At 40.2% G+C, this 21,888-nt stretch overlaps 1 protein-coding gene across 3 annotated transcripts in view; it reads left to right on the forward strand.

Moving 5' to 3' along the window:
- Positions 1 to 345: 345 nt before the first annotated feature.
- The window catches only part of sptbn2 (spectrin, beta, non-erythrocytic 2), a 61,362-nt gene continuing 39,819 nt past the window's right edge, over positions 346 to 21,888 (forward strand). Inside the window, exons 1-2 of one of the 3 annotated variants that reach the window (XM_059351018.1) lie at positions 346 to 776; positions 12,301 to 12,488. In XM_059351018.1, coding sequence (XP_059207001.1) covers positions 12,332 to 12,488 — 157 coding nt within the window. In that variant the 5' untranslated portion in view covers positions 346 to 776; positions 12,301 to 12,331. Of the gene's footprint in view, positions 777 to 12,300; positions 12,489 to 17,833; positions 18,393 to 21,888 lie in introns of those variants that run through there. The other 2 variants (XM_059351019.1, XM_059351020.1) reach the window with 2 other exon arrangements.

The raw sequence follows: 21,888 nt of genomic DNA on the forward strand, positions 1-21,888 counted from the left end.
TGTAAGCTAGATTTTTTCCATGCTTGCATTCGAAGAATTTTCTAATTAAAATGAACTGGTTGCAAGCAAAAAGCTGTCTTGATGTACAAAAACTGAGTGGTAAGTGAATGTCAGATTTAGCACCAGGGACAGCACCAGATGCAGAGCAGCTACTGAGCATCTTCTTCTCTCACTGTTTTGTGCAGTTATTGTTGAGAATACTGGAAAAAATGTGCACAGTGTTTCCCATGTGACTGTGAAGGGTCAGCACCCACCCACACACCCACCACCCACACCCCCCCTACGCACACCCTAACTACCACCACCACGTCCACTTTGTCTTCCTTCTCCCCTGTTGAACGGGAGTACCTACCTACAGGCAGCGGGAGTGAGTGAGGTAGATAGCGGACGGCCCTTCGGATGCTCGGCCGCGGGGGGAAGAAGCTGCTGCGGATATCCGTCTCATACCTGCCTCAAAACGGGCTCTTTTCTCTCCCTCCTCCTTCCCCTCGCTGACCGTTTTGTGTGAAAAGCGAGATAATAAAAGCCTGGTTTTGGTTTCGTCACGCGCTGCACCGGTAGCAGCGCGGAGGAAAAGATCTTTTTTTCCGAGGATGCGGATTTAACGGAAAGACGTTATCTGTTACCTGGGATTCTTAACGGTTAAAATTCGAATTAGCTTCGTCGCACGCGCCGATAGCGGAGGAAGATATTTTTCATGTCTGCTGATATTTCGCACATACTGACGCGGTAGTAATAATATCGACAGCTTCTGTAGCAGAAGACAAAATAAAGGGGTAAGCGTGATTTATTTTTTTTGTCCTTTTTATTTCCCACCACCAGTAGGCTATATCCACTAATAACAAAGCTAATGAGAGGGGGAGTCTGTGATATTCAGGTGACTGCTGTTAGCTTAATGCTAGTAGCTGTCCAAGCAAACACATCACGTTATTGTGTCCTAGCTAATGCCGTTTGTGAAACTCTGAAAGAGATGCTGGATCAAATGAACTCATGTATAATTCTGGTGTGTTAGCTGCCTGGTTGAGTAGTGAATGTGACTGCAGCGCCTCACGTTACTTGTTGGGAACCATCCCCTCTGTATGTCTGTGTCTTCATGCCTTTGTTTGAATCGATGTCAAACGCAGCCACATTTCATCTGCGTCTTGTGTAAAAACCAGCCTGTGGATCTTTGATTCAGCATCTGCTATTAAACCAACCGACGGACTGTTGCCTGCCCCGTTAGCCAGGTTATCATCGGTGTCTCACCAAAATGTGCTCTTATGCTGGCATCTTGCAGGTTTTTTTTTTGCTTTCGACATTGTGGGCTGTGTGGTTATGTTATGATAGGATGAGATTTATACTGCGTGCCTGGCCTAGACTGTGAGTCATAGCAGGGATGCATCAGGTAAAAAAAGTATGGCTTACTAGCAAAGATCATTAAAAAACAAAGTCCACTGAACAAGTTGTTTTGGAAAGTATACGTTTCCCACATCAAGCAATTTTGCAAATATTGAGACCTGACATTTGCCGGCTACCACGTGTAGAACCATGTTTTATGGCCCAGAAACATCAGCCCATTGAGAAAAAAAATTGTTATCGTGACAGTAAAGAGAAACACATGGAGTTTGCTTAGTAATGGAATTAAATATCATTCTTCATAACCCGTTTTAATTACATTTTTTATTGTTTATGGATGGAATTTAGAGTATGAATTGGTAATGAGAGGTTATATATTATAGGGTGGTAAATTATTTTATGGTGGTTTTCTGATATCAAATGGAGGAATTTAGAAAAAGAGAGCAGTAGTAGAGTAAAACTGTACAGTAGTAGATTAAGTGTTGGGTGTAAAGGGATACCACTGGCTATGGCCAAGTGTGAAGCCTCTCTTATATGACTTCAATCTCTTGGCTAAAACACCTAATAGTGGGTGTTTGTTTTTGCTTTGACTGTTTTGTGGAACTAAACCTATGTCCTCTCCGTACAGATGGAATTTTCCAACCTACGTTAGTGGTTCTCAATGCAACACGCATCAGGATTTCAGGCCACTTTATATTCAGTGACTGATTTACACATTGATTGCTGAATGCAATATATTCGAGCCATCAAGCTAGTGAAATAGAAAGCCAGAGGTTCTTTTTTTTTTAAATTCCTCCTCCATCTCCCCCTCCCACCTCCTTTCCTCTGTGGCTAGGAAACTGGTTTATATGGAAGACTAGGTTTGACAAAATTATGTAATATCAGTTATACCAGTATCTCAAATGTCTCAAATATTTTTCCTGTTAGAGGCTTGATTACAGCTAAACAAGTGATATAGTTCCCATAATCCTATAACCTATTACATTAGACAAACTTAAATAATAAAATTTAGTCTTGGTCCTCATATCCACATTGCTAAATCACTATATCACTTACATGTTCTTTTAGACTGAAGTTTCTATAAAATTAACAATAGCCATACCCAAAATGTTGTCACAGCATTAATACTGAGGCAATAATTTCAAAGTGTTCAAATGGTTTTGTTTAATTTCACTCGCTTATCACATTTGCCACATTCATTGTCAAGCATATGCCAATTTATATTGGACAGATTTAATTTTTCAAATGATTTACAGATCAGCATTTTTTTAATAATGTATATGTAATAAACCTCAAGTAAATTAATGAAATACAACACAAATCCATCTAGTTGCTCAAAAAACAACTTATCAATGGCTTGTTTGTTTAATATATTTGTTAAATGTACACAAAATTCCCCACAGAATAGACCAGCCCTGGTTTCATTCAGCTCGAAATGTTACCACCAGAGGGCGACATAATGACTTTCCCCTATCACCTTGTTGAAACGATGCTCATGGAGCATTGTCTGCAGGCAGCATTAGGTGTACAGTTGAAGCAGGCCACATGCAGTATGTTTAATAATTTAAGATGTCCCTTAGGAGCTGTGGTTGAAATCTACCCACAGACACATGCTGTGATATGACTAACCACCAAATGGGGAGATTACAGGGAAAATAACACTGTGTAATTGTGCATCAAAACACACAGTGCACTTGGAATAATTTATCAGCCATTGTTCAGTTCTTGTGTTTCTTTGTCTCTTTCATGGCTTACCCAGGCATTGGACATAAGGAGTCTTCCTTCCCATTTTAATTGACAATCTGCCACTAGTGGCACATGAGACTGAATCTGCCTGGAAGGAGAAATACAAATACATTTCATTGCAGTTGATAAAGTTGTGGATAACATGCAGATTTATCAAATATATCCATATTAGCACCTCATGCTGCCGTGCAGTCTTGTTCTTCATGATAATTAAACATGCTGGCCGATTAGCATATGGTTGCTACTTGTATTTTTCAAAATTATTGATTGCAACTTATGGAGATGAGCACTTATTTGTAGGATGTGCATTGTGTGATGCTTTGATAGATGTTCTCTCAGATTTCTATATAACATCCTTTTGTTAGACTGTATATAGTGTGTTTGTTGATGATTCTTTCTTCAAAAAAGTCCTAGTCAAATCATGCCTTATTGTGGTTATGGCCACAGGTTGAAATAACTGTAGAGCCTTTTTGATGGATAGACAGAGCGTTTGTTACGATAGACAGGAGAGATACGGCTGTTAGCTGGCTGGCTAGATGAACAGCATTCAACAATGGAATGGGGCTGTGAATGTGGGCCCCCCATAGTGCTGATTCTCAAAATCCCTCTTGAACAAGCTTTTTTTCAGTTCCTGCCATTCACACTTTCATTGTGCTGCAGTGAACCATATCACCAACCCAGCGTACGCCTCGTGTAACTCGTGCTGATATCTGATGTGCAGTTTTTCATTTAACTTTTCGTTGTTTTTCATTTTACATCTGTAGAGTTTAAACTTGGTTTGATAGTTATTTTCTGCCTTCATTTATCCAGTCTTTCACATGTGGTTATGTCAAATTTAAACCTCCTGAAAGCAATGGTGTTTGCATGTTTGCCTTGTGTTGCAAGGCCAGAGACTGAGATTGATGATGACCTAAGGTTGAAATGCTTTGTTTTAATCTTCTTCCATAAAATAATGAATTGAAGGGGCACTTGGCATTCTTTATTATGAGAGCCATAACCGTTGAAAGGAAAATAGACACACATTTTTCTAAAAATAAGATGCCTATAATAAGACTTTCTGTAAAATACACTCTTCATGGTGACCAGAAATTCCTACAACCGATGGTTTGTCAAGATAACACTCACATTCTGAAGATACATTTGAGGTTTATATAGCAGTTTAGTTTCAGAATTTAAAAAAATTGGTCAATAGCATGAATATAGCATCTTTAAAAATAATGCAAGGCAGTATTTGGATCATCAAAATGACCCCATTACAAACATAACTTAGATTGAGATTTATTTATCTTAAAACCAACTGGGCCCAGATAAACTGAAGAAATCTCTTGAAGAACTGTGTCATCTGCATAAAATATGCGTTCCGTTTTTTAGGATAGTTGTGTCATTAATATAAATGGCAAATTATCTTGCATCTATAATTAAGCAGCAGCCAATGGGTAAAGTAGATCAAAAGTTTCAGTGCTTTAATAGCATTTGCGTTCCATAGAAAAACATAGTTGGTCTCCAATTTTCTGTCTGTACTATGTATTTTAAAGCACTTATGTCCTGCTTTCCATGATAATTATTAGAACTGTAGTCTGGCACTGAATGACACACAAAGTTGGAATCACAAACAAAGGCTAAAGGCTCAGTAGTTCAGGGAGAGGGCACTCCACTCATCTCCTCTATTTAAATTATGTAGAGCGGGGGAAAGAATAAGGGCATTACAGGGGCACTCATGGCAGCAGCCAGGAGCTGGACATAACCGCACAACCATCTAAATTTTATGTACTGACATTATGGAACTTCATGTACTATGACAGGTATATTCACAGTATGCTACTAATAAATAAATCCACCTTTTCAACGATGAAGTCATTGGAAGGATTTGTTTTAGGTTCAGTGCCTCTTGCGTGGGCAGACTTTTCATGCAGAGGCAGAAATTTTGAACAGTTGTTGCACTTCTGCCTCACAGGGTCCCAAAATGTTGCACGCCCCCTCAGGAATATGAAAGTGCAACATCTCACTGCCAATTCAATATAGAGCTATGCCAAGCAATTCAAAGATTTCAGATTTTGACCTGAGGCAGTATTTGACTATTTGGATACTCAGGAAAAAGGATTGGAATGCAATTTATTACATCTCAACGCAAATAGTGCCATTTGTTGTTTGGGTTCAGTTGGTCAGTGTTAACCTTTTTGGGTTTAGACTACTCTTAAATTGCAATTGGTAACAACAGTATTCTTAATGCTGCAAAACTTAATTAAGGCTCATGAGTCACAAGTCATTACAACATTAAAGCAGCAGCTGTTTGACACCACGACTACAGAGCTACAGAGACTCAGGCTGGGGATTTGAATGTTGCCTCGGAACTTTAATGCATCCTCCAGTCCATCCCAATATTTCCTGTTTTATTCTACTGTTAAATGACAACCAAATGGTCCTATTTTATGATATTTTCTAAGTTTTACAATGAGTGTATGGAGAAATTGTGTCAACTCCAATGAACAGGATCCATGAGGATAAAGGAAAATACAACTTTTTCATATTGCACCTTTGTTATAGTCTAGGAACAGAAAAGGAAAACAAAAATATAAAGCACCTGAGATACAACTTTATGGAAAAACCTCCCACACGTGTGTATGTGTATGACTGTTGGAGCATTAGGGTTTGTGGGGATCAACAGATGGATTGAGTGTGCCTTTTGATCAACCATGCATCAGCTCACCACACACACCAGCAGACCTGTAGGCATGCTGACAGTGCTTACTGTATGCTTGCACTTGATCTTGTGTGTTTTAAAATGGAAAAAGTCAATCCACAGTGGATTAGCCTGATCTGCATGAATATTTCATTCACTGATGTTTTTAATTTGGATCTCTGGCAGCGCTGGAGATTGATGCTGCCACTGTGACTTCCAGCCAAATGTACTTCAAAGCACAGAACTCATTCAGCAGCAGAGACAAGGCAGGAGCAGCAACCACTATAACTTTTGGCTTGCTTTGTCCAAGCTGTGGCAGTTCTGACTCTAAATGTAATAAAGCAGACCTAATTATAAATAGGGTAGTGCTTTCGGCAGGCCGGAATTGCCAAAGTAGGAATACGGTTATAAAGATGTATCAGATGTACTTTAACTTCCCTATGAAGCAATGTTACATCTCTTTAAACATCCGAGATGTATTTGTATCAAGATAATTGTTACAGATGATTCCACTAGAAATGCTTTTTTGCCAGATGAGTCTGGTCAGTCTCCCATTCAGACTGATTTACAGGCTGGGCTGGCCAATCATAAATGTGTATTTCATATAAGGCGGGTTAGATAGGATGGTTGATGTTCAATATAACTTGGGAAACTCAGATCATACTGTCAAACCAGGCAGCACTGATCAAATATGAATCAAGATTCCTATACTGTGTTGCCTTTTTTCACCCCAAGTGCACTGTTTACCTGTAATTTAAACAGTTTGTGACCCGGCTCAGCCTACTTGAATACGGACCAAGAACCACCACAACTTGCATGTGCCACTTAACGCTTTGTTTCTCCAAATGGTTGGGGGATGAAGTTTCGTTACTGTGGTTGGTTTGGAGTCCCGTGCCATTGCCCTCATTGGTTGTTGATCTATTAAGAGGCATTTTTGTCTGCAGCCGTTGATAACGACTTTTGGACATCAGCTGCTAGCGCAGCATGGGTATGAGGTTTGGATAGACATTGTTTACAATTCCAGTGCTCCTTAATTGTTCATGGAATAGCAGTATCTCGGTGTGATGTCACAAGAAGTCTTGCCTATTCCCTTGACTGTTAAGAAAGTTGAAAATCAGATTTTGGTTAAATTGTCCAAGACTATAGCAATATTTGAAATGTTAAAGTGAATGGTATTGGCTTTGTGACAAAAGAGAAAATTTCCCTTAATGTTCTTTTCTGTAGAGTTTTTTTTTTTTAAATCTGGTGTAATTTGAGCTGCTGCCCCAAATCAAAGTAATATGTCTATGTTCGTGTGTGGAGGGCATGCCGGCCGCTTGAGTGTTTGATGAATGTGATGCTACAGGTCAACAAAAGACCTCTGCTGTCCTATTCAGCAGGGCATTCAGGCCAGGATCAGCAGCCCGTGGAGGGCCTCTGATGCATATGTGCCTCTGGCTGCCTCATCTCTGCAAACAGGAAAGGCTTGAACGGCTGGCCTCAACTCTCTGCTGACTCCTCCATTGTATGGGGCCAGTTCGGCGGAGCAGGCTTTGTGCGATGCATTTTGGGATCTGCCTCCCCACCCTCCAGGCTTGTATGAGTATCACAGCCAAGCAACACCGAGGTGCCACCTCAGCTTGAACTAATTAGATTTTGTTTATGTGAAGCTCTAGTCTGCTTTACAGCCATAATGATATGTTTTCAGAATTTTTTTAAAAACTTAATAATTGTGTATTTTGAATACCAGTATCATGCTGTGGCTTTTGGTGAGAGTTGTATGGCAAGAGGGATGGCTCTTTTGTCTGGCATTTCAGGGTGTGGTTGTGTGTGTGTGTGTGTGTGTTTGTGTGTCTACCCTATTCCCCTGGTGCGTGGTGGCAGTGTGGCTGGCTAATGTGCACAGGCCTAAATCCCTGCGGGCGACTGATTGTGAGCTCTATTTCTCTTTTCCTCTCTGCCTGATTAACGGGTGCAGTGACAAACAGACCAGCTGGGCAAAGGGAAGCAGCTCTGGGAGGGGAGGAGGGATGGCGGAGAGGGAAACAGAAAGAGGTGGTGGCGCTGCCTATCATGCTGCTGGCTCTGCTCTGCTTTCTTTACTTGTGTCGCTCTGCTGTGAGCTATAGTCTGATGTGCGTCTGCCCATTCGGATGCTGGGGTTTCGCCTTGAGGCATTCCACGGTGCCCCACTTTCAGTCCTCCCTTTCACTCTTCCCTTTTTCAGAAGCATTATTCTTCTGAACAGTCACACTTGCGGTACATATCCCGCTATCCTATTTTGAGTTTAGAGAAGGCATAGTGCTGTCGTGTTTGAAAAGGTTAGACTCCATGTAGGCCATGCCTTGCTACCCAGCTTGGGGGTATTTTATAATAATACTGACAAGATACTTTTATTGAATCTGTGTTGACTCTACTTAAGCATTCCTTTTGTTTACACAGCTCTTCTGTATTAGTTTTATTGGTCTTGACTGCTCTAGTGTTTGGAGAGTCATTTTTTAAAATGCATATGAACATATGAAAGATACGTGACAGATCTAAATCTTTCATTACATTAATGTGTGTCCTTTTTTCATGTATTTGTGGATTAGACCTTGAGGGGATTTTCTTTCATTGAACCTCTTTACGCCCCCCTTTTTTGTGCCACATCTGTCTGGCTGCCTGTCTGTCTTTGTCCTGATATGAGCAGCATTTGACTCAAAAGGCTCCTTGATGCTTTTTTAGCTTTGCAGAGTAAGCCTACAGTGTAGGGGTTCTTTCCTGTCTCTGATTCTGTTTCTTCCTCGGAGGCAATGATTGTAGGTGTTGAACCAACCCATTTTGTGTGCTGAATACTGATACACACATGCTGAGTGGGTGGATTTGTATGTGCGCCTTTTAGAAACTGTGTGTGTTAGTGTATGAGGGTTGGTGGTGAGGATGTAATAGGTCAGCTCAGCTTGCATGTGTGGTTTCGTGCCTGTTGTGTGTGGGAGGATGAGTACAGTAGGTTGTATCATAGTAGGTCAGGGGATTGTTTGTCTGATCCATTGAGGGGCGATTAGTGCAGACACTGAGCCGAGCCTCTTCCTACCGACAATAAGGGGAGGATTGCCCTCGATTTGCCACTGCCAGACTCTTGTGACCTCACTGGTCAGCCCCCACCCTGGTCCACTCCCACAGACAGATTGTCATGGACTTCATTGCTGCCAGGCTTGTCCTGGATAGTGTGCCCTCTTTGTGGCTCTTGCTTTCATGCCGTGATGTTTTGGTATTTTAAGCTGCATGGAAATCTTACCAATTTGACAGCCCACTACACCACAATCAGTTGCACGGTATAAAAGCTATTATTTTTTATCCATTCTTCGCATAATTTGACCCAGTCAAGTTGGCAAGGTTATAAAAGGTGGGAGTTGTCAAAATAGATGTTTGCAGACTGACTGTATGATTATTGTATTTTATAGAATAAACATGCTAGCTATCACTTAAGGGTTCAGTTTGAATCATCCCACCACGGCATCGTCCATCACCCCAACCCTAAAGTACACCATCCTCTGTCAAAGATAAGTCAAACAAGTTGCACGCATTCTACCTAAAACAAAATAAAAAAAAGCTTGGCAAATCCTATTAGTGGCAGATTAAGAAGTGGCTGGGAATAGAAACTAAATGCAAGGATTAGAGAAGAAGACAGAACAACGCCTCCACGCTGCCCCCCGACCGGCCACCTCCCTACTCACTGGCACCCCAGGACTTGGCTAATGCCTTTACCCCCCTGAGAGTGTGTACGTGTGTTAGGGCTGAAAGATGTGGAAGGACAATCTAATTGTGAATATATTTACTTTTTTTTCCTCAATGTGAAAGACAATTTTTTGTACATGGTGGTCTAGTTGATCTAAATTGAGTAGTCTACCTGGTTTAATTGTGGCTTTTGACCTACTCATCATAACATCCCCCACTTGTGTCCTGTCTGTATCTATTCTGTAAACTATTCAGTTATCCACTATCTGAAAATTGCCAAAAATGTAATCGTTATAAAACAACAATAACACAACAGCTAAATTATCATGCTCAGTCAGACATTAAGATGCCCCTATACAGCTGCAGATAATTACTAGTCTCTCTCCTTTCAGTTTTAAAAAGGCGCAGTTAACACAGTGCTGCAAAAGGATGTTTGAGATTTTGCGTTGACATTATGCTTTTTATATCTCCAGCACATTATTCCCCTTCAGGCAAAATCCTCATTGAGCATTGTGTGGGTCTGTTATGTGTTTTTTGCACTTCTGGGCCGAACCAAGCTGTACACTGGCTTTGTACAGTATTAATAGGCATTGGTTCTGGCAGCTGTCTGTTATTGATTTTCAGGTTTGATTTAGAGGATGCATTGACTTTGATGACATGACTATTCCAAGAATGGTCCAAGCGGACACATTACTGACAGCTTTACATTAAACCAGATAAATCTGTCATCAGCTGTTGCTGTATTTTTCAGTCGCACCTCAAGGAAAAGAACAGAATGAATACATTGCCTCATTAATGTGGGATGTGTTGCATAGGTGGCCTACTTATTGTCATGTAGAGCACCACCATGTTTCTTCCTCTCTTTTAGCATTTCACTGGAGTAATGTAATCTAACCTGAACTGGACTAAATGGCAGACATGATGGAGAGAGAATGAATTGAACCTTGAACCAAATCTCAGCAACTAGACACAACAAAAGATAAACTGACAGGTATTAGCAAACTGACTACTCAACCTTGTCTATTAATCTGTTCAATGCTCTTAAACAAATGGACCCCAGTTCGTTAATGGGTCTCTTTGGTGGGGGATAATCTCAATGTGGATCCCCCATTGGGTGTCAGTGCATAATACTATGGAGAGGATCTGTCTGGTCATGTGCAGTTAGTGTTTAATTTGTTAACAATTTCACTCCATTGTTAAAAAGAAAACATCCAACACTATTAATAATTAAAGTTAGATATCCCTACAGGCATGTAAAGAAACTAAAAGAAATACAGTGCCTCCAGGGCCATAGTTCAAGAAATATGCAATATACAGGATACTGAATGAACATGTTTGAGGTGTGATGTATCGGAAATCTATTCAGACTATTTTCTACATGGATTTAAAAATATCCGATTTTCTTCCCTGCTGCTGTCAGTTGAACCATTGGGATAACATCCCATCTGTGTGAAGCTGAGGATCCATCACTATTACCAAGCGTTTAACACTTTCCTTGAAGGCAAGAATATATGTTGTGAGAATGTTGTTTTTGACAGCATGGTTTAATGGGATGGACTGAATTTTTAGTAGAAGCAGCTATTAAGGAGTGAACATGCATGGCTGTATTACATTTCTTGTGCAGTCATACAAGGATTTGTAGGGCAATTCATTTCAATAACTGTCACACACACACAGCATTAACATGAATAAAGAGGACAATATGCAATTGCTTCTGGCTAAAGTTAAAATATGTCAGCAAAATACAGAGACCCAGCCATGTGGAGAAAGGGGTGAGACTGACCTCCTTGTTTATGAAGTATTGATTGTTGCCATATGAGGGTACCCTTGTTATTATAATTGGGTGCTGAGTTGGTTCAAACTGCAGGATAAGAGGGATGTCACATGGCGAGCAATAAGTGCAAGGACTGAGAATATAAAGTGTTTTATTCTGGAGGAGTTTTAACTGAAAGGGAACCACAGCTGTATGAATCATACATCTACAAAATATCAATATTGTGACAAGCTTGTATTATCTGGGGATTTAGTTTTTTGTAATGCTGTGACATTTATAGTTAACATTTCCTCTCTGATGTTAACAAACAGGCATTTACTTTCTTTTTTTAACTGTTCAAGTTGGGTGAACAAACTAAATAATGACTCTTACTGTTGAGGCTTTGACATTTCTAATAAATTCTGTTGCAAACTTTAAAAAAAAGAAAATATCTTTCAAAGCATCAACATGCATCCGTTAATGTTGCTGCATTGATGCAGTACATATTAATTGACTGGCTCTAGTTTAGTCACTTCTGATACTTGATTCTTTCAGTACTGCACAGGTCTAATTCAGTCTGCAGAGTGTGCATGCATGCTTGTGTTTTTTCTGCTCAAGTCAAGATTTAATCTGTTTAGATTGAGGTTGATTCTGCCATCAACACTCAGGCTAAAATGAGATAACTGGAGCTGCCCTGGCTTACAGCAGCAGTTATACTCAATTATTGGTTGCCTAACTGAACAACTTCGTGACAGTTGCTGAACTTATCTCAAAGTTTTTTTAATCTCTTTATACACTTTGGCAGTTGCACTGTCTAAGCTGCTATTTGCATATGACTGTCATTTAAGCACACAGAACTTGAGTGCAGCTGTGAGGCTGTGAGCAGAGTGTGGGTGATGTATGTTAAAGTGCATCATCTGGCTTTGGATAAAATAGAAATAGATTCTCAGTTCCCATCCTGAATCTTCCAAACTTTAGCTCACAAACATTTCAAGGGTCAGTCTTGTACATTTTCTGGTGACAAAGCAATCTCCTCACCCATCTCTGTATTCACTCACTTTGGATGCTTTTGTGTCTGTCTGAATTGTAGGTTGAATGTGTTTTCCTCCAGCCTGGACACCATGAGCACCATCTCGCCGACGGACTTTGACAGCTTGGAGATCCAGCAGCAGTACAATGACATCAACAACCGCTGGGACCTGGCAGCAGAGACTGACTGGGACAATGAGAACAGTTCAGCACGCCTCTTCGAGCGCTCACGCATCAAGGCTTTAGCAGGTATGTTACACTTCAGGCCTCAACAATGTAGATGTTTGCATGGTGAAAGCATGCACCTATGTGTGCTGTAGGTGTGGTATAACATATTGACAAAAACTTGGTTTTGCTTAAAGCATCATTCTTCTGTCGCAATTGAATAAATTGTACAACGGTAATGAGGGCCTTTAGAAGGCTTACACTCCCTTTTCAAAATTTCTTCACTGAACTTTACAAAAATGTAATATTAGAGATGCTTATTTTTGAGGCTGCAGTTAATAGTGTTGTTGCTTTGAAGGACTCAATAGTTTGTTGGGTACACCACTAATAACGGTAATTACAGAAGGAATGTTATCCTACTATAATTTGCCATCCTGCAAACTAGAAATGTTTGAATATTGAGTTTTGGCATTAAATATACTGTATATGTACCAATCTAAGTCTCCACTGCAAAGTTATAGCGAGTAGCTAAATTAAAGGGGAAAAAAAACCTTATCAAACCATTAGCTATAACTGATGGACAAATTGCACTGCATGCTCCATTAAATCTTGCTGAGCTGAACAGTATGATGTGATTGTTATGACATTTCATATAAAGACTTAACAAGTGCACTGTCAAATGCAAGCCAAAGAAACATTCTGCAAAAATTAGGTAATTTGACTCCATCAAACAAATTAATGTGACTGTTAGAGCATACTGATTAAAATACTACTGTGCTTTGTATAAAGTCATCACAGCGTAACATTTAAAGGGGACTGATGGGTTGAAGGCTTTTAATTTTTTTATTTGTACAACAAACATTAAGCACTAAAACATATGCAGCGTGGGTTTAATTTTATTATTTGTAAATTCCTTCTGCATTTTACCACCACAACGAGAAACTGAATTAAACAGTGGATTCAGATGTTTGGTAATGCCCAAAGCTTTTAGCTGTAATACGGCTCTTTTCTATTCTTACTTTGTTTCTCAGTCACATACTGCACACTCTTGTGTCAAGCATTTGGTGGCAGCTAGATTGGGACCTCCAGGAATACTTCTTAGACTGTTAGCATTTTTAAGACGGGCCGCCATGTTTCAACATGACAGTCTTTGACAGCACATTTCTTGGAGGCTTGACAGATTACTCTTTCCGGTCCATTTCGGTGGTGAAGTATGGAGGAGATGCTGTCCACTGTGGCAAGAAAAGCCATATCGTGAGTGGATATTCCGAGGGCTCACTGACTCTAGCAGGCACTCCATAGATGGGCAGGTCGAAACTTGCTGTCCTAGCAGCAATAAGGCTAGAAACATTATGCAACACATGTTAAATAAGATTTGATAAGATCTGTGTTTGTAAATGCTGTGGTTCTTTAGTATAATACCTCTTTATAACACATTTTCTTAATATAATCATTGATTACAACATTTTCTTATGTTTTGGCCAATATGATAAGTGTTTTTAAAGTATCTTTTGAAAATATGCAATAGGAGTTTGGGGAACAAGCAACATTTAGAGACAAAATCACCTACTAATAGTAATTTGCACAAATCTAATGAGGCTCAGTAGACCGAGGATCCAACTTTATTCTTTTCTGTCCCAAAAGGCACAATTCTCTCTTTATAGGGCAAGACAGAAATACTTCTAAAAGGAGGACAAAGCCATGCAGCAGTATAGTCAATTCACCACAGAGCAATAATCCGTGATGGAATGAGGTGGAAAGACTAGACTTAACGGCTACTGTAGGAGTGGTGAAAATCCTCCATCAATAAAGGAACACATAAAGATAAATTAGCCTTCTAAATGTTCACAACGCTAGTCTGTTCTCTCTGTTGGAGCTCTCAGCATTGGCCCCCATGCTGTGCTCAAACTACTAAAATTACTGAAATTAATGAGGAGGCTGCATTTTCTGATACAATGTTGGTCTGAATGCAGCTTTATTCCCCACCATACTTGGCTACCCTTGAGTCTTGACATCCTTCCAAGCTGTGCAAGTGCATGTCTATAAGCCTGCCTGTGCTGTTGGAGGCTCCAACTAATGTGACCCCGGTGAAATCCTGATGGCTTGTGGCTGATAGTTGTTGTAGTACATCAAATGTGTATGTGAGTTTTTATTTAACTATCCTGGTGTCACATTCTATAGATACAATATTAGTCAAAACGCATTGCAGTGTCATGGAGAACCCAGCAGAGGGGAGCAACAGGCAGGGACACACAAAAACACAGAAGCACACACACAAAAGCAGCAGAAACCACATGCTCTGGTGATCTTGAACACTGCTGTAGTCAAAAGTATTTCTGAAAGATAAACCTCATTTCACTTACAAATACAACCTAACTCATTGCCGTATGCCAACAGGAAACGCACTTTGGGTGTTGCCTGCTTGACAATGTACTGTGTTTAAAGATATACTGTATCTTGCGGTCGTATAATTATAGAAAGCAACAGAGCGCTGTAATACTATTTGTTCAAGTGTGTCCAGAGTAGACTGTGTGTAGGTGTGTGTATGTGCTATTCTCCCACATGAATACCTGTGATACCACCACTGTTTGGCAAGTGTGGGCTTGATGTGCACATTCTTTGACATGCTGTAGCAGCTTTTCCCCCTTAGGCAAACCCACCTTTTACAACTCATCCCCTAAATGTCAAGACCTTTAGCATGTTGTGAGCTGCTCCTTACTTACGCTTCTTTTTTTTTTTTTACAGTCTCTCTCACGTCAACTTACTCTGCTTTTCTCTCTGTAATATAATTGTCAAATTTCTTAGTTCACACCTCTTACATCCTTACAGTCTATTGCAGTCATTTGACTTCTGGTGTAACAGCAGCGGCTGCCACTTGTTTCACAGTAGAGAGCTTCCCCCGTGTTAAGATAATTGTAATTTGCATAAATAACCACTTATCTACACGCTTCTTCTGTGTGGGTAGCAAGGCAAAGGGTGCAAATTTGCCTTTTTTTAAACGGCACCCAGCTTCATACTCAAACCGTTGCATGTATTGACTTGTGGAAGCTCCCACACTAGGAAAGGGCACAAGTCTTCTTCACTTTGAAATCATCCATATATATCCTTGTATTAATTGTATATCTACATCTGAAATATATCTAAATCCGTAAACCACCAATTATGATGCACAGACCCAGACACAGAAGATATACAATCATGGAAAAAAAAAAGAAAACAGTCATGTTTTCTTCAATTTCTTCTTCTTTTTAATGCCTGGTATAACCAAAGGTCCATTTGTTTGGACAAATATAATGATAACAAAAATAGCTGATAAAAGTTTTATTTAAAACCTTGGAGATTTGGCTGATTGACAATTCAGTGAGTCACACAACGACAAGTGTCGGTTGTTACCTGCTTCCATTGAAATTCACTAGTAACCTTTTGCTCTGTCACTGTTAGAGTGAACACAGCTTAAGACTCAAGAGATTGTGGGTCTCTCATGAGAAATCCACTCTACTTGCTCCAGAGGGATTCCCCTCTGGATCATATATTTACTGCGAGCGTTTGGAGTATAGTCCATCCTCCCGTGCTCCCCCGGGTCCCTTGAAGGGGTTGTGCTCTAGGATGGATAAAATTGCATGCTCAGCAATAGATCTCTCCTTTCTCCCTCTGGTGGTTCTTACTCCCCCACAGCTTCTGTCTTTTCTCTTTCCTCATCTGTGTTAATTCACCACACCAGGCCATCATTCATTATCATTAATTCCAGTTTGCTCAATGCAGTGGACTTTCTCCCACTTCTCCCTTTAGCAGACTTTCTCGCTGCTTGTTTTCAAACTGTTTCAAGCTGTCAACCCTATCTGGAGTGTTTATTTATCAGTATGTACAAAAGACTGATGGGTTGTATAGGGAGGGAACTGCCCCATGTTATATGTTAAGATGCAAATGCCAGATACACGAAACATCTGCCTCTCATGTTAATTGGGGTTGTGATGTTTGATATATGCCCAATGGGATCCTAAATGGCCATTACCAGTTTACCAGGTCTCTGCTCTTCATTTCTCACTGCATGTGACCACTGCCTAGCCTCTGTTCCTCAGAAGGAAGTGTGTTCTCTTTGGATCTCATTAGTCCAGTCCCCCCTCCATAAACACCCAGTCGCAGAAGGCCAGGGGCATTTGGTCCTCTAATGAGACCCATCCAGATGCTCCCTGCCCATCAGGACAAGCACAGATCAAAAAAACAACCAGTCCTTTTAAACCACTTCCTCCGGACCACACTAAAATCCACCCGGTTCTAAAAAGGGTTGTGACCTTGGTCCTCGCTGTGTTTACAGTCTTGTGTAGTTTTTGCACACATTTAGTACATCTGTAAAATGTACTGTTGCATTTTAGAGTGTTAATTAGAGAAAAGAGAAAAGAGTAAACCTAAGTTAATCAACTCTCAAAATGTGTTCTCTTAACACGTAGTTTCTGCTGGGAATGTTATTGGCGTGTACATCAATTTAAATACTGCTGTATTATTGGTGTTGCATTATATAGCATAGTCACGAAAGTCAAGTGTACACATACTTGCTTGGGAATCTGAAGTATGTACCGAAAGACAGTAATTACTGTTGCTATGATATGGTGTTCCTTTGTTTAGTGATGGAGGAAAAGTATTGTTTTGTAACTCCCATCACAATTTAAAATTTACCTTCAGTGTTTGCATGCAAACAATCGCTTAATTTAACAGTGGAACAGAAAATGAACTTCATGTATATTTAAAATGGCAAAAAGAAACATTTGTTTCTTTAATAAGTTTTACCAGATCTCATTTTTATATTTGTCCCGAAGACATAAAATGTGTTAAAACTGTGTAATTCTATAATTATTTCAGTGAGGTAATGACTCACTTCCACCCCCACGCCTGCCTTACCATCTGCCTGACAAACAGACGCACAGGTTCATAATTTCAAATCTTGTTGAGGCAGGAAAGCGCTTGTTGTGTTGCTGAGACGTTCTCAACAACTTCCTTCCTGTCTTAACGCCTTCACATTGGCGACCCCATGTACAGAAAAAAGGATCAAATCTTGACTCAGAGAACTGATAGAAATAAGAACCACACAGCGAGACAACAGGATAAGAGGATGTGATCTGAGGGGGACGTGATATACCTTCTTGGCAGGCCACACCCCGGTGCTCCCTGGAATTAAGGTGGTGTTAAATAATCCGCCTCAAGCTACACTGTACAAAGAACTCTAATGGTTTAGTCCACCTCTACACCTCCTCCCTCCCTCATCCTTCTACCGTGTTCTCCCTTTGTGCTCCTCCCTCAAACACACCTTATGCAAATGACACAATTTTCAGACAGCACAGCAGGCTTTGTTTACACAGCTATCCGACCGCAGCCGGTTAGCCTGCTCTGCTCTGCTCCAGCAAACGCGCGTTCAGAGTTTGGAGGGAAGGAATAGCCAGCCTTGAACCACAAGGGAGTGCAACCAAAAGTTTTTACTTTGCTCAGAGGCCACTAGTGTGGTGAAATTCTTCACAGGAGGAGGTGAAACAAGAGAACATTTTGTTCTTCAGTTTTGTTTGAAATGATTCTTTGAAAAACCCCTCCACCGTTGCACTGCTGTTTTTTCATTGGACAAGGTGGGACCTACAGTAGAAGAAGAAAGAAACAGGCGGCAACATTTTCAAGCTCGTGTTGAGCTTTACTGAGGCACAGCCTTGAGGGGATCTAGAAGAGGAGGAAAAACGAAGGCATTTTGGATATACAAAACTTTTAACTTCTGGGAAAACTCCCTCCAGGTTTTGAAACATTTTTTGGGGGGAAAGGTTGCCTCTGCTGTGCTATGCAGGAGAACTCCCATTCATTCTGTATCTGAGAGGATTATTTAGGAGAGATCCAGAAAAAAGGCCATGGAGTATGAGCGCAGGGACAGAGAGCCCTGCTTGTCCCCAGCAGCATTTGTGAATCAGGTGCAATACTCTAACATCCTGGAAGGAAGGTTTAAACAGCTGCAAGGTAAGAGGCATACTGACCTGTCGATTATCTTGGAAAGGCAAATTCCATTCTATTTGTAAATTTGTAATATGACTTTATCCAATTGGTTGTTTAGGTGAGCTTAACCTGTCTATATATATTACATTTATGTATAAAGTTCTTATGGAAACGGTTGTTAATTTTAAAAGTTACCGACAGGACTATCCTGTTGTTTGTTGAAACAGGAAATATTAAGTATAACTGGACTGTTTGGCTGCTGCTGTATAGTCTACGTGCTACAGCAGGTGCTCTGGTTTGTAAATGAGTCCCCAGCAACTGCTCAGCATTTTTCTGGCATTACCTGTGAGAGATTGAAGACACTTCTCTCAATTCAGTACTATTTTAGAGCTTAATGCTGAGCGAATCCAAGGAGAGCCATAGTAGACACACAGTAGGTTTCAGCAGGCTTCAGCTCAGCTCTAAAGCAGGCAGTCTGGCACCTGATCACTGGGCCACCTGTCCTTTCTTATCTTGTTACAATGCACGGCTCTGTCTCTGGCTAAAGTCTGTTTGGTCCTGCAAACAGAAATCACAGAGGCCAGTGGTTGTGACACACGACTTAATAAATGATGTAGTAACTAAACTTCAAACCTCTCTAAAACTGATTTTTTTTCTTTAGGGGGTGCTGTCACTCCTCCTTTTCTCAACTAAGATCTGTTAAGATTTGTGTTTTAATAGAAAAGGGTTTAGAAAAAACCCCTCTTTTCACTGTGGTTTTTGTTTGATCACCATGTGTACCTGTTAGAATTCTCAGTATGACCATGTTGCCATGTTAGACGCCTTAGTTGTAGGCCATGAGATATTTGTATTTGCATGCAGTAGCAGAACGTGTATGAAACTGGCATTTCAGTCAGTGGTGTGCATGAAGATCAGTGTTTTGCTTGTTTCCGGTCCCTCCCTGGTTGCTGTCTGGAACAGAGAGCTGTCTTTAGAGTTATTTGAGGGGCAAGTCTACTCTGTGCATGTTTGATATTTTTGTAGTGGACCCAACAATATTGCACCTCAAATAATAAGCTATATCTTTATTGAAATTGGCCGACTGATAGTACGCGCGTGTGTGTGGGTATATGTATATGTATATGTGTGTATGTATATATATATATATGTGTGTGTATATATATATGTATGTATATATATATATATATATATATATATATATATATATATATGTATGTATGTGCGTGTGTGTGAGTGATAAATTAATTAAAAAATGTCTACACCCCCACACTGATGGCAATATTCTTGAGTGGAGATAAGACCAGCAGCAGAGATGCTATCTTTTCCTTAAAGATTTACGACATTGTCACTTTCAACTGCAACCTCACGCAGAAAGAAGCTAATTGTACATACCTACCTGTCATTTTTCAACTAGCCTGGTGAGAAAACCTTTAACTCATTGTGTAATTTTTGGGGGTCAGGGATCAGTCACCAAATTTAAGCTGACAGGATTTATTCAAACTTCCCTACAACAAGAACATTGTGGAATAAGGTCCACTTCAACCACAACTCTATTTATGAATATATGCGTAGGGGAATTAAGATGACAGAAGTGTGATACAACTTATTTTCTTTATTAGTCATTTCTGCACATGGATATGCTCTAAATGGAGTTTGCTGTAAATATACTAACGTGCACATACTCAGACACACAAACACATTTTTGGCAACACCCACTTGTATTTCCAGTTTGACTACCCTTGAGGCTCATTCCTCGTGTCACTCCCTCCCTGTGTTACACATGATGTCTGCTGATGAAATGGAAGATGTGCACATGCAAATCATACATTGTTTTCATTCATTCGAAATACTTGTCATCTTTATGCATGCAGTTAGTGCAAGGTCAAGGGTTAAGTTTTGTTTTTTTAAACTAAACTTTGATCTCTACAATATAACTGAATTGAACATTTTAACATCTTAAACATTTAACATCTTAAAGGAACACTCCACCGTTTTTTCATATTAAAACATGTTATTCGGGTAAGTAAGACGAGTTGATACAGACCTCTTGCGTCTCAATGCGTGCACTCAATCGCCCTGGTGCGCGGAGCTACTTGGCTAGCACTTAGCTTAGCCCAGTTCATTCATTAGGATCCACACAGATGGACAGTTAGAAGCGACCAAACTCCTCCACGTTTTCTCTATTTAAATACAGCTACACGAGTAGTTAAACGACCAAGTATGGCGACACGTGTAGCTGTATTTAAATAGGGAAAACGTGGAGGAGTTTGGTCGCTTCTAACTGTCCATCTGTGTGGATCCTAATGAATGAACTGGGCTAAGCTAAGTGCTAGCCAAGTAGCTCCGCGCGCCAGGGCGATTGAGTGCACGCATTGAGACGCAAGAGGTCTGTATCAACTCGTCTTACTTACCCGAATAACATGTTTTAATATGAAAAAACGGTGGAGTGTTCCTTTAACAGAGAGATTTGTTGAAAAAAACATTTGGCCAACTCTCAGACCTGTGCCACTCATGAATACACTGAGCACATGTAGCATTATCTGACTCACTGGCGAATGATAAGTCACTAAATAACCACAACCGGCCGAGACGGGTTTAATGGAACACTTGGCCACATGGTTAAATTGAAGTGAGAGGAAAAACCTTCATCTTTATACCATGGAACAGTCTTTAATGACAGATGGAGCGACAGTTGCTGTTTTTAGTAGCTTTTTGTATTGTGACCCACCCTCACATTATACTTTAGCCCATAAAATTATGACCAATTGAGAGAATATACAGTTTATTTCAAACCGTGGCATTTTCTAGTACCCCCAAATCACACTATGTATATTATGCAATCTTACATTGCCTAGAGGGAAGTAGCGTTTATGTTGCCTAATACTTTCAGATGGCGCCAAGATTAATAGTCAGTTTGGTTTGATGTCTCGGTTCATTGATACAAACAGTGTGTTACATTAGACTGCAGGGTCACTGTCCTGGCTACCTCCACCCTCTGAGTCAATTGCTTGGACTTTAGTTTGCACTGTCACTCAGCAGGCATTAGCAGTATGACTTTATGTAAATAGACATTGCTATTGCACAACCAGAAGAAGGGTTGGAAGGACTGCCTTTGACTTTTATGATTATAGTTATGAATTATTTTAATTCGAGAGTCAAATCACGACAAAGAGGATTTTTTTTTTTTTCTCAATTCATTCTCAGCTGTCGAGATCATAAGGATTTTTCTTATACTTTATTTAAGAATCTGAATTAATATTGAAAGAGATCAATGTCAGGTTTTGCGGTCAAGTTTCATGTCTCGTGGGACACTATGAATTGAATGTTGTAACTTAATATTTCTAACACTGAGTGAAAGCTCTGACTCTGGTGGCCTCCAGCTGTAACTCAGAGTCACATTACCTTGGTGAGGGTTCATACACACACACACACACACCAATTCCTTTTTGTTTGTACAGTTTGACCAATATTGACAGTTTCCTATTTGGCAGGGTAACACGACAGTGCTGTTTTTGAGTCT

Source organism: Centropristis striata, chromosome 15 (assembly GCF_030273125.1).
Source record: "Centropristis striata isolate RG_2023a ecotype Rhode Island chromosome 15, C.striata_1.0, whole genome shotgun sequence".
Taxonomy (NCBI): domain Eukaryota; kingdom Metazoa; phylum Chordata; class Actinopteri; order Perciformes; family Serranidae; genus Centropristis; species Centropristis striata.